This window comes from Gymnogyps californianus, chromosome 1, assembly GCF_018139145.2.
Source record: "Gymnogyps californianus isolate 813 chromosome 1, ASM1813914v2, whole genome shotgun sequence".
In the NCBI taxonomy this organism is placed as follows: Eukaryota; Metazoa; Chordata; class Aves; order Accipitriformes; family Cathartidae; genus Gymnogyps; species Gymnogyps californianus.
Genome location: NC_059471.1, coordinates 208,425,181 through 208,439,341, shown reverse-complemented (window position 1 = coordinate 208,439,341; position 14,161 = coordinate 208,425,181). Strand labels below are relative to the sequence as shown.

The window sequence follows — 14,161 nt, the reverse complement described above, 5'->3', positions numbered from 1 at the left end:
GCTGACTATATCCTGTGCAGACCTGTTTCTTTTGTAATGTAAATGCATGATCATTCTACGGTGCAGATTACATCCAGGATATAAATGCCCTATAGAAACATTTAATTGTCTTTGTATCTTGAAGAATGGGTTGTTTTTCTAAATCCTCAGATCCTAGAGAAGCCAGCAGTGAAATACGTTTCCTTCTTTTCAAATTAATCCTCACTGAGGCCCTGATAAAGGAAGATACTTATTTGCATCTCTGCCTTTCAATCCAGATCCAACTTCAAAGTTGGCCCAGCTCTGAGCTGGGGGTTTGACCAGATGACCTTGAGAGGTCTCTTTCAGCCTAAATTATTCATATTTCTTTGAAATATTTGGGTAGTTCTTCATGGTCAGTTTTAAATCAGCTGACATCAGAGAGAAAGCAAAATATTTAATATGCTGAATCACAGCTTTGTAAATGAATACAGAGATTTAACAATAATATAGAAACATAAAAATGCATGTTTATTTTTACAGACAAGTAGATGAAAGCAAAGTAGCTGCATGGCTAAAGGGAACTCCACTTTAGCCACCTTTGGAACTCCCCACACAAATTCAGCAAGCCCATTCCCTTTTCTCTGAACTCCTTTTACAGTATCTGTACTAATACATTCTGTACTGCATGATATTTGGAGTGAACAAACTCATTATTTTTGCTATTCAAACTTCTGAAAAATTAGAGCATTTAGACTATCCGGCAGTGATTTTGTAGCCGCAGCACAGCTAACTCCATGTTATTTTGTAGCATTGTCAGTATTCTCAGTGCTAGTACAGACTGAGGTCAGAACTATTAAAGTATAATAAAATCCATTTGTAGAGATAAAGCATGAGAAATTTAAGCCATTGAAGCCCTACTTTGAAAGTTTGTGTGATGCTCAGGTAGGTCTCTGGCAAAAGGAATGAAATTCTCTCTTTGAATATTCTTTCAAGGACAAAACAAGTTTTAGGAGTAGTTTGTTAACAATCTAAAATATCATTTAAGATTCAGAACATTTTGTAAACTATTGATGACCTATTTTAGCTGTTAGAGGGATTACACTTCTTTAAAAGCTTTGTAAGATACCAAGAAAAGGTGATTTAAAAATTTTCCATGAAAATTACTTTTGAGAGGCACATGCATCTCAAGAAAAATAAACATTTTTTTTCTGAAAAAGTTTGTGTTCATAAAGAAACACATCTAGAAGGCAAGGTAAAGCATGTAAAACAAAAGGCAACACAAGACAGTGAATCTAACTATATAGCAGGCAGGTTTGGGGTGTTTTTCTCCCATGTGTTCATTGCGCTAGTGTTTGGCTGGGATTTTTCTGGTTAGTTCTGGTCTGCAGATCTGAGTGATTGAGGGGTTGTTTCTTCATTGCAAACCTGAAAAGGGTAGTGCATCACCTTAACTTCATGCTCTGGTCCAGGAGACATGGGCTCTGCATTGGCCTAATTTAAAACAATTCGTATCCAACATCCTGAGAAAATCTCTAAGGGTTTTTTTCTGAGGGTAGGGCAGCACAAAAGAGGCAGATGGGTCTTACTCTACTCAGAAAGTGAACGAAATCCTCATTGCACAGAATAATATGTCAGGCTGATGGTCACATCTGGAAAAATAGGAAAAGATGACTTCCAGATCAGTCTTCAGAGAACAGTAAGTTTGTCCTTGTTTGCATCCTTTGTTTTCTGCTGCATCAACCAAGGAAGCAGATGTGGAGAGAATGCAAAAATATTAAAATCCTGCTACTGAACCAGAGAGAGCTTTCTTGCTTGACTGATGGCTTGCAGATTAGAGGTCGGTCCAGGGTGGCTCAAGGGCACCGCCGTTTAACAGAATAGCATATTTTTGAGAGTCCAGGATTTGAAGAAAATGGTGATACTATTTTCTAACTACTAACAAACAGGAGGGAAGAAAAGGGGAAAAAAAAGACACCAAGGATTTTATTGCTTTTGTCAGCAGCCTAGAGAATCTCAGTGATAGAGAACAGAGAGGAACAAGCATGATTATACAGCTTTGTAAAGGGGAGGACAGAAAATTTAAATTTCATGTCATGGAAAGTGTGTGGCGGAATTTGAAGATAAAGTGGTGTAGCTGAATTGATTATCAGAAAACACAGAATAAAGCAAAAAAGATTATATGAGCCGGCTTGCAATTGTGAAAACCACTTATACGCATCACTCAGTTTTAGTACCATTCTTTCCACTCTTTCTACCCACTTTCACCTAAACTCAATTTAAACTAGTGTAACCTTTGCCTTTCGACAGAAGTATGGCTGTGTTGTACTTGACATGGTATTTGGTTTCTCTTTCCAACATTCACTTTGTTAGACAGCGTTAATGCTATATGTCTTTTTCTCCCCATGCCTCCCTGTGTGACCAATCTGCTCAGACTGTAAAGACTTTGGTGTTCAAGTTGTCTGACTCTGTACTTGCACGAAGGCTGATCAAACTGGCTGGGCTGGACTTTAAGTGCTGTTGAAATACCATAACTATTAGTTTTGAGCATACAAACTGGAGACAATTAAATGGTTTTTAAAAATATGTGGCAATACAGCAGTATGAACAACACCTGTTAAAAAAGTTAACTTTGAAATTCTATTATTTCCAATATGCGTATGTGTATATTTGTGAGTGTGTGCCTATGTATTCATTTATGTATTTTAATCTGGCAGCCCATGGAAACTACAAAGTCTGCTTCCCATCCAATCACTGGAGAAATTCAGGTAAATATGTAGTTTTTGCTGTGTAAACTGTTGTTGCTACTGGCTGCATTTTTCTGATGAGTAAGTTTGCAGAAAACAATCTCCATTAACTGATTTCTTACTCAACTCCAACCGCTTGAAATGTCACTTACGTAAGTCAGTGCTTGATTTTTGCCTCTGTCTTTAATGTTGGCTTGTGAAATACAAACAGAAGAACGGAAAATGCCACTGTTCCTGAAGGGGCTAAAAACATAATGAAATTCATTCTAATCTTTAATCTTTGGGCACTTATTGTGGTTTACTTCGGAAATTCACAGACTGTTTACATTTAAGCAAAGACTGCTGTGGATTTCTCATAGTGCAGTGTATTTATTTCCAGGCAATGCCAAGTTTGTGTTTATCTCTTATGTAAACTAACTTTATGCTAGCTTTTTAAAACAGCGGAGCTGGGAGCAGCAGAATAAATGAAGCCTACCTTCCTATAGATGTCTGTCTTTTTTTTCCTTAATTAATCCCTCTCTCCTATACTAGTACTAAGGGTCTTTCCATAGTATTATAACATCCTTCCCAGGCTTGGGCTCCAGGTAGTCAGAATTTGTGTAATTCCTACTCAGTAAGCTGGCTATTGCTCAGAATAATATCAAGGGTTCAAATTTCATCTGCTTTCTGCTTTTTCCTGGTTGAAATAGATCAATATGGGTGTTTTGGGTTTTTTGTTTGGTTTTTGGGGTTTTTTGGGGGGTTTTTGTTTGTTTGTTTTTTTAACCAATACTGGCAGAATTTGAAAGCAAAATTTGTTTCAAGATCCAACATAATCATCTAGCATCTCATTCTAGTCAGGAGGGAGAGACAGAAACTTCTAACGTGTTTATTTCGAGCCAAAGTAAAGGTCTAAAACTCATTTTGTTCAAAGGATTTAGAAGAGGTGTTGAATCATTTAGGAAGTAAAAATAACAAATAATCTTACTGTGTTTTAATGCATTGTCTAGCTTCAAATCAACTATGACAAACACCTTGGCAACCTTATCATCCACATCCTTCAGGCAAGAAACCTTGCTCCCAGAGACAACAATGGCTACTCAGACCCCTTTGTTAAAGTTTATCTTCTTCCAGGGAGAGGGTAAGTGTAGGAGAAATTTTAACCTGAACTTTATTTTAATTTGGGTTTGTTACTTGTCACTAATAAAGAGAACTGAAAGTTATGGCTATAGAAAATCCAGGTGCAACACTAGGAAAAATGGTGGATTTTTAATAGAGAGCCAGATCCTATTCCCCGGAGAATGTGCATACTTTGCTAATGACCTCAGGGACTTCATGAGCATTCCTGTGGATTTAATTTTTTTTTTCATATTTCCATTTAAAAATTCTAATACCTACAAAAGTATGTATTAAAAGAACAACAGACTCTACTGAAATGTACTAAATATATGTAATACTTTCTGTAATATAGAAAGCTACACGTTAGGGTTAACATGGAATGGTTACTTCAGCTCAAGACATTCTGAATTTGGGACAGATTTGCAAACCTGAAGAATTGCAGTATCTGAGATAAATTTAAGGTTGCAGTATAATATCAAAGGTGAGAAATACTAGTCAGAAAACATTCATTCCATGTGATTTTTTTAATGACTTTTTTTTAAAGAGCTAAGATGTGGGTTTAGAAATTCTGGTAATTTTGTATCTAATGACTATACAAATCACTAATCACTTTTTCACAGACCATTGCTTTTTTAGACTCTGTAATTACAAATAGCTCATTAGTGTTTCCTTTAAAAGGTATGTTTCTGTATCAGCAATATTATAACCCTTTTTTGTGGCCTGAAGTTGCAGAATGTCATACGTATGCATAAGTATACATGGTTATAATAATCCTGCTGACTTCAGTGACACAATAGATATATCTAAAATTAAGCTGATGGATCAGACCTTAGATTGCAAAGACAAATTCCTGCAAACTTCTCTGCTTGTGTAATCACACTCATCCTAAAAGACTCTTAGGCTAGGACCATGCAACTAAAAATCTGTATTTCTGTTCTATTCAAAGTAACAAGAAAGTGGATGCTCAGGTCACAGTTCAGCATTTGGCATATGGGCAAGCACCGCTAAAAGCACATGAATGGTACAACTAAAGGCATGTGTATTCTTTTGTAGCTTGCTAATTCCAGCTATACAGCATTCAATATTGTTCAGTGGCACTGGGCCCAAAACTATTACTGAATATAATGGGAACAGGTCCTAAATCTTGAGGGGTTTTTTAATGCACCTAAGAGTCTTGTAAAACACTTGTCAAATCAATCTTACTGGGAATCTTGCAGGTACATTCGCTGATGTAGAAATAAGACTTTGAACTAGAGAGACATTCACCCTGCAGAGGTCTAAGCCAGATCCAATTATGGGTTTAGACTTGCTGGCAAGTTATGAAGAATTTGGATTTTAATTTTGGGGGGGTTTATTATTTTAAAACACGGCAACGTTACAGTTTTGCATGTAACTTGGGCCTTTAGGGAATAATGAAAATGAAGAGCTTCTCAAAAGTGCCAAACTTGCTTCTAAAAGCAGAAACTTGAATTGCTAGTGAATATCTTTTATCTGTAGTTCAGTCCATGCTAGACTTCTTATTCTTCCTAATGCCTCTATTTCCTTTGATTCTGATACTAGAAACTACCCATTATTCACATGTTTTCTTTCATCTCTGTTCTCATTTTCTCTCACACTGCTTCCTCTGTGTTCCTAACTCTGTAAACGCTGGGTGTGCAGACAAGTCATGGTTGTCCAAAATGCAAGGTAGAGTGTACTATCTTCCAATTTTATTCTTTCATTTTTGTATGTATGCATGATATGATAAGGCTGTGCATTGAACTATAGATTTCTCTTGAGTTTTGATGGCATGCAATTGCAGCATGGTTTTGCTGTTCATTGTCTAATGAATCCCATTTCCAGGTCAGAAGGAACTGGAAACAAGTAATTAACACTCCTCGATGCAGTAATATTCTAGGGCCAAACTCTGATGACAAAATTTCTTTTGAAGTCTGGAAGAATTTAGTTTGGAGATATCTAAAAATTCATTCTCACTCATTGAAAGTTGCAAAATAATTAACTGTGAACTTGTGTCAAGGTTTTGAATGGGGTTACTGCCAAGAGAAACAGGCACTGTTTGGAAATGAAATGGAATATTGTTCTCTCTATACCTTGCACAGTGTATAGACATTAAAGCCAGGTATAATTCTAGATAATCACCCAGCTGGCTTTAAAGCTGCTTGACCACATAAATGGTTAGTTGTGGTAAACAAAGTTGAATTTTTAGTTATTGAAATTACCAGTGCTTTGTTTGTCCTGGAGTTGGAAACAGAAGGCAAAACTCCATTCTCAAGGTATGCTAATATCAGCCCAGGCTAAGTACGTAAGAATAGTAATTCAGCCCAAATTCTAAGTTTGTTTAAAAGTAGAAAACTGACCAAACAAGTCAACAGATGAATTTCAATAAATAGATCTTCTCTATATCCCTCTGTTTCTTCGTTAATAGAATTATTTAATGAATGTGTTTAAATGCCACATTTTATATGCAGTTATTCTATTATACTTTTTCATTGTACTTTCAGCTGTATTATGTATTAATAAACTATAATTAAGGAAGTATAGAGAAATTATAAAGAAGAGAGTAATGCAGTTTGTATCTTTTCACACAGCGTACTCTGAATTTCAAGCGCAAATTATTTCATACTAGGTATAGACTGGTTTAATGAATGCATTTTATTAAAGCATCTCCATCTGTTAATCACAATTGTTGGAGGGAAGGTGCATCGGTGATAGGAACTTAATGTATTTGCCAGATCCTTCCCTTCAGAGGTCTAGAAACCTTCAGCTGTCACCTATCTTAGCCTGGGTCTGCACCTCCTTAGAAGTGATCAAGGTCTCCTGCTTCCCTCTGCAGCAGATCCAGATCACAGGTTACATGAATGTAGGCTAACGCCACCCTTGTCAGTTTAGATCCAGATATTCTATGGACTTCACTGCAAATACTCCAGAGCTACCACGTTAACAACACATTTACCTTTTGTCACTGCCAGCTCTGAAACTCAACACTGCATGAATCACCTTCTCACATATTTCTGAAAAGAATCAGAAATATTGAAAAGGCGATGAAGTTGTCATACTGCAAAAGGAAATCCAAAAAAGGAAAGGGAATATCTTGGTGTCATTTTCTTGGCTGAGTGCGCAAAGGGTCCTTCCTACTTTCTTCAAAAAGACAAATGTATATTGGTTCCTTAAAACCAGTAGATCATACGACATTTAGACAGGCCCAAGCTGCATAATACTATCCCGGCTTAGTTAAGGTAAGAAGTAAGTGGGTGTCATGGTTTAACCCCAGCCGGCAACTAAGCACCACGCAGCCGCTTGCTCGCTCCCCCCCACCCAGTGGGATGGGGGAGAGAATCGGAAAAAAAACCCTCGTGGGTTGAGATACAGGCAGTTTAATAGGACAGAAAGGAAGGAAAAATAATGATAATAATAATAATAATAATAATAATATGACAATAGTAATACTAAAAGAATTAGACTATACAAAGCAAGTGATGCACAATGCAATTGCTCACCACTCCTTGACCAATGCCCAGTTAGTTCCTGAGCCGCAATCCCCCCTCCCAGCCAACTCCCCCAGTTTATATACTGGGCATGATGTCATATGGGATGGAATAGCTCTTTGGCCAGTTTGGGTCAGCTGTCCTGGCGGTGTCCCCTCCCAGCTTCTTGTGCCCCTCCAGCCTTCTTGCTGGCTGGCCATGAGAAGCTGAAAAATCCTTGACTTAGTCTAAACACTACTTAGCAACACCTAAAAACATCAGTGTGTTATCAACATTATTTTCCTACTAAATCCAAAACACTGCACTATACCAGCTACTAGGAAGAAAATTAACTCTATCCTAGCTGAAATCAGGACAGTGGGTTACTGTGGGTGTAGGAGGAGTTTGGATAAGTTAATATTTCATTAATAGTTGCTCAGAATAGACATTCGTTTGAGGAGTACTGTGAGCCCAGAGAGAGAGAGAGATGCTGCCAGCCCAGCTGTCACTTGCCTGTGTCCCATGTCTCCATATGGGTCAGTCAAATCTCATTAATACTTTGAGTGATGGGGATGCTTTTCTCATATCAGAGAGTGGGAAAGAAGGCTACTGAGGTGCTTAAAAAGTTTAAGTGCATTACTGAATAGGATTTGCCATCAAAATCTAGTTTCCAAAAGGATTCAGATTTTGTATTTCAGCTTTCTTTCCAAGATATGCAAAGAAATAACTTTGTGTGAGTTTCTTTTTCATATGCTCTTGGTCCCCCTAGATTTTAATTCATCCTTTTCTTACTGACATACAAGAAAAAAGAAATCTCCTTTTTTTTTTCAAAATATACCATTGTATGCTGTAGCTGACAGAACTGATTGAACTGTGGAGAGCTGCTGCTTTCTTCTCATAAGCAGAGGTGGACAGATACTTTGTTTCACGGGTCCCAATGCCCTTCACATTTTTCGATAAACTAGAAGACAGTGGATAGCATGTTTTGCAAGAAAACAAATGGAACTGCATAGAATGACTGGAGCAAAAAGTAAGAGCGAAAATAACTGCAAGTCCCTTTCATTGAAAGATATCGGTCTAGTAGGCAGCTTGGATATGGCCACCCCCTTTTGGAGAATAAGGCCCCTAGACACTCCAGAATAATTAGACGGGAGCACTGCACAGTGGAATTGAGTTTGCAGAGTGAAACTGCTGGTGCTGAAGACCCAGCATTGACATATATGTGTAAGTAAAACACATGCGTCTTTCCCATAAACTTAATTCAGACCTGCTCCAATCTGGTACCGTGCATGGTACACCATTAGTGACGAGCTGATTAAATGAGTCCCTGGAGTGCATCTTCTGAGTTAATCTCATATGAAAGGAATCTAGTTCATTAGCTCTGAGACCATGCCACAATGTGAACCAAAACACAGTTCAATCAAAAGTCAGAAGTGAGAATCAGGAGAACAGCACACTACCAAAAATTAATGTAGGGGAACCATAAAAGAGTTTAATAGGGCAGATACAGGTCATTCTGTGCCATTTGGCCTTAGTGCTGGAAAACAGTCCTGGGCACATTTAATTTAGTAATAGATAGAGCACCTAAGTCCTTTAGTGTATGGGAGGTTTGAGCAGAAGACAAAGGGCAGTTGACTTGCAGACTGGCAAAAAGAGGTTCTTTACCTCGTATCTTGTTGGGTTTTCAAAGTATTAAAAGCTTCTCATGTTCTCCTACCCAGCTCTTTTGAGATGTCCATTAAAATTTATATTAAATTAAAATTGGAATGCAAGCAAATCTGACATCAAAGCTCACAAAGCTAGATGAATCCATATTCTGTTAAAGGTTAGTGTATTGCTCCGTACTCAGGAAATGCAAAGTACAATAGAAAGCACTACTGATTCTTTTTAAAAACAGATTATGCATCCAAAATTTTTATTCTTGGCTATTGATAAAAACAATCATGAGCTTGATGCACTTTTATGTTTGTTTCCGGTACAGTCAGAGGTCTAGACAGAGAACAGGATCAATAAGAAATTAGTGTTTCTATCATTAACAGGATAATAGTTACCCCATGGCATTCATTAAACATTCTTGTGAGATGGGAGTCCTGTAATTAGAGACTGCAACCTATAAATATAATGGATTCATGCTACTTTAAAGTGCTAATAGGAGGATGGTCTTGGAAAAGAAATCAGTGCATTATCACTTCAATTTATAATCAGAGCCCATCACCTACAATGAGAGAATAAAGCATATATGCATGTGCTGACTGATGCTTTATGTTGTAGGCAGAGCTAGCCTGCTGAAGAGTCAGAAGAAGATGTTTTAAAAGACTATGTCAGGAAAGCGTACTAAAGAAAAAAACCCAAAGGCTGCTGTTGTCCTCTTGTAACCCTGATTTGTTCCAGAAATGGGAGATGCCGTTCTTTTCTTTTTCTGGTTTTTGGTTTGTGGGTGGTTTTTTGCATTAGAACTGAAAGAAACAAAAGATCATTAATGTAATGTTTCCTTCCTTTGTTCAAATTCAGTGCTGAGTACAAGCGGAGAACTAAGTACATACAGAAAAGCTTGAATCCTGAGTGGAATCAGACAGTCATTTATAAAAATATCTCCATGGAGCAGGTGCGTGACCGATAGTACTATTCAATGAAATCTGCTGCTATATTATTTGTATGGTCTGCAGTGCTTACTGTGAAGGGAGCAGCACTACTGGCAATTCTGTGAACCCCTGTAAAATCTCGCCAAATTTAGGGGAAATTTGGAACTATTTTCTTGCCTCTGATAGAGCTTACTATAGCAATACTCTTTTCTTGTCCCTTCTACTCATAAAAATAGTAATTTGTGGGGATCACACTCATAATCATGTCATAAGTACAGATGTGGCAATTTAGAAAATGATAATGGAATACAGGGAGGGAAAAAATTAAGGCATAAGCTTCTGCAGTAGATGCAGAAATCACTGTCACTCTTCATTCCAAAAGCCATGCAAGCTTACATAAAACACAGGTCCTACCATTTTCTTATTCAAAAATATTTATAAAATGTAGAAATACATTTTTAGATTTAGCAACAATTTACAGCAATGGGCTTGAAATATGAATCACCTAGAAAAAATTTAGAAGATATTTAATTTTCTTGTTATAGAAAGATTTAACTCACATCTGGGAAAGAAGTCTGTGGAAGTCTTCTCTGTTTCTTGGTGGCTTCCTAACTCTAACTGACTCTAACTGACCTACAGGGTTAACTGAAGCAGTATGAAGCAATTGAATCCTCTTTTTCTCCATCTCCCCTTTTAAAGGGACTTTTTACCACTTGAAGAAGGCATAATGAGCAAAATGATGATCAGTCCATTTATTTAAATTATGACGTCTATTTTATAGAATAATGGATCTGTATGCGGTCCTAAATCTTTTTGCCTTTCTTAGTGTTTTGTTCTTGATACTTTCAACTTCATTTTTCAAGGCCATTTAATCTTTCAGTACTTCTTAAAAAAGCCCAGAATAAGCAGACTCTTTAGTGAATAGATTTCCCAATGCTTTTAATGTACTTCTCCAACACGACACCAAGACCTCAGTATTATCTTCCTAACTTAAAATTTCGGTATCCATTCTTCTTGTTCATTGAGAGGAACATAGATTAAGATACTCATTTTTGCATGGAGCAAAACCCTTCCCACGGAGGGAGTTGCATGGTTGCTCATGCAATCTGCACATCTGAACTTAAGACAGTAGCTCAGATTTACTTCAGAGGTGCCCTGTTGTTTATGTGGTTATGGTTTGCTGGGGTTTGCATGCTGTTTCATGTAGGCTTGCATAAATGGTAGCTCATTGACAGGGAAAGCATCAGAAAAAAAACCCTGTGATGTTTGTCTAGCTGCAATATAAACCCTAGGTCTTCTGGGTTTTGTGAAAAGGTTTGGTAAGTCTTAGCAATATTTTCAAACTGAGCTTTCCATTTAAGAAAGGCTCTTCAGTTTACTTAACTTGCTTTCAGGTTCTACTGTGACATTTCACAGAGCTGTAATTAAGAGCGCTTGGGTGTTGGACATTCAAAGGCTGTTTGGTAATTTTAAATTGGATAACAATCTTAGTCTAGGATTTCTTGGACAGAGGTTTTTATGACAGAAAATCTCCTAGTATCTTTGATGTCAGTTTTTTGACCATTATTTTATGAAATTTGCCTTTAGGTCACATGCTGATTTCTTTGAACTTTTGCTTTCTCTTTGCAAATGTCCTCCTTTTCCCTTCCTCTGAGACTGTTATGCAGTGCTTATAAGTGTGTAAGCTTTGTCTGAGCACCACATATATATTTTTTTTTTCCTCTTGTCACATAGAAGTGTGTGCAGGGAATAGTATTTCCTTCCACACCTTTCCACCGCTTGTATCTAGTGCTAAGATACCAGTATGAGTGATTCTTCTCCTATAAAATTCAGTGCCCTGGATTAGAGAATATACAGTAAAGTACATTTCTAAATCACCAGGTAATTCCATGCTGATGTTGAGTACCCTCTACAGTTTGAAAAGTATCCCCATGCAATAGTATATCGTTTGCACTCATAGCCCTCACAAATGGATATTTCAAAATAGTTAAGAATATAAAGAGAAGTACAAGACAATAGTTGTGATAGACTGAGAATGTTCTGATCATCAAACAAGCAAAACTGAATCATACACTAAGTTATGCAGAATTAGCAGTCATACCCTAACATAAATTCGTGAATTTTTATAAATATTATTTCTTCAAAGAAGCATTTCCTTTCCCTCCATCATGTCGCTTGCTGACAGCAAATAAGTGTTATTAAATATTTCCTAATATAATCCTTTTAACGTCACTGTCTAGATTTTAGCTGGTTGTACAATTTTCCTTTTCTCTTTCATAACCTAGCTGAAATTAAAGTGAAAATAATTATGGGAAATAAATCACTCTTTGAAATGAAACAGACTTTTTCAAGGTCGGAATGATTAGTTTTATCATGTAGCAAATTCTGCTTTGACAGATGGAGAAAAAATAAATTAAACTGTGAATATTTAGTAATTTAGGTGTGACTTTGTTTGCCTCGATTTCTTACTTGTCAGAAAGCAAATAAAAGTATTTCCTTAAATGATGGATATAATTCATTAAAGCAAATAGCTTTTGCTATAGCTCATGTCCTTAAATTGGAAGTAATATATTTAGAAAGAGTAATATTTTCAAAATCCTTGAGTGATGTAGGAGCCTATGTCTTATTTCCAAAAGTAAGAAAAGCTTTCTTATGAATCAGTAAGGTGTTGGTACTTAAATCTTACTTAATATCTTGGACAAGAGAAAGTAAGTGTCTAAGTGACCTAGCAAAGTCTTTTTGTCCTCCCACGTATTGAAGTACAGCAATATAGAGAAGAGTACAATAAAATGTTAAATATGAATGTAAACACAAATAAGTATAATGCATGATCTAATACACCTTCATTTCTACTCATCAAATATCCTGACTGAGACTGCAATCTTTTATATTATTTCTGAAGTAATTATAGGAATTTACTTTCAGCATAGGAGAAAAACAAACTGTATTGAAATTCTTCCCTCATACAAATCCTTGTATGAGATTTTCAAGGAATATATATTAAATATTTCAAGTAATGCATATTTAGTTACACAGACCTGCATTATCCATAACAACACCCAGTGATCTCCAGACATTTAAAACAAGAAACAGACACTTCTGTAAGTGTGGTGTTGGTTATGTCTTCCATAAGAGAAAATATTATTCACATTGGCTGTTTCTGCATATTCCTTCATTTTCTTTAAATGATGGTTGTCCACAACAGCCTAAAGCTAACTCGAGTTCACATGCTTTTAGGTGGTTTTTTATTTTTTTATTTTTATTTGGTTTTTTATTTTTAAGTTTTCCACAAGGGAAAGCCTGAAATTAGTTGCAGCTTAGTAACAGTTTTTCATAATATGCTTGGAACTCAGGTGAGGTTCACAACATGTGTAAACTGCTTTCCTTCTTTTAGGGACACTTTCTCATTTTCCTGTTGGTATATTGCCCACTTGCAGAAGCCCACGGTCAGATGGATAGTGGGTTTCTGCAACCCGTTTCAGTATTGCTGTCGGTTAAATTCCCGATGGGGATCTGAACTCCTGGCTTCACGGCCTAAAACTGGATGATGTCAGGGAGAACCCTACTTTGCTGTGATGGTATAATGGCTGCTTTTAAAATCACTAGCCATTGAGTGTTCTTTGCCTTCAATAGTGGTACATAAATATATCTTCAGAAAAGCAAATTTTCCTCCTCTTTGAAACTCATTTCATGCACTCTGCCTAATAAAGCTCTTTTGATGATTTTTCATTGTCATAATATTTTATAAAAGCTTTTTTAAACTAAGAGGCTTAAAATAGATAACAAAGAAATATAGAGTACTGCAAGTTTTCATCACAGTTTTATTATCATACTAATGCAAAGAAGCTAGCAAAGTAGGGTTACAGTTACTTGAAAATCTTCTCTATTTTCCCCTTTCCACCAAAAATCCTTCAAATCTTAGGGATTTTTTTTTCCTTTCCTGGATCTATACATTCTTCTCTCTCTCCTTGCACAGTCGTCACTTGAAACAAGAAGATAACATGTCCTCCCAAAATAACAACAGTCGAGACAATACATTTCTGAAAAGTATTTATGCTATTCCTCTTTTTTAAAGGGTAAAAATACATATGCTTAGTATAGCATCTAGCAGGAAATTATATCATGCAGGAAGCTAAAAGTAGCATGGACCAGTGGCTGCTCAACTCATTTTTTCAGGTTATTTTTCACGTTGCACTTTCAATACTGTCTTGGAACAGCAAAGAAAAGGAATTTTATTCAGTCAAGGAAATCAGCTTTACAAATATTCTGTAAGGGATGTTCAAAAGAGAATCTTTTTTTCAACTTTTTGCTT

At 36.5% G+C, this 14,161-nt stretch overlaps 1 protein-coding gene across 1 annotated transcript in view; it reads left to right on the top strand.

Moving 5' to 3' along the window:
• PCLO (piccolo presynaptic cytomatrix protein) overlaps positions 1 to 14,161 on the top strand; it is a 378,058-nt gene that overhangs the window by 298,118 nt on the left and 65,779 nt on the right. Inside the window, 4 exon segments of the mRNA XM_050905865.1 lie at positions 2,676 to 2,726; positions 3,695 to 3,825; positions 5,463 to 5,489; positions 9,779 to 9,872. Coding sequence (XP_050761822.1) covers positions 2,676 to 2,726; positions 3,695 to 3,825; positions 5,463 to 5,489; positions 9,779 to 9,872 — 303 coding nt within the window.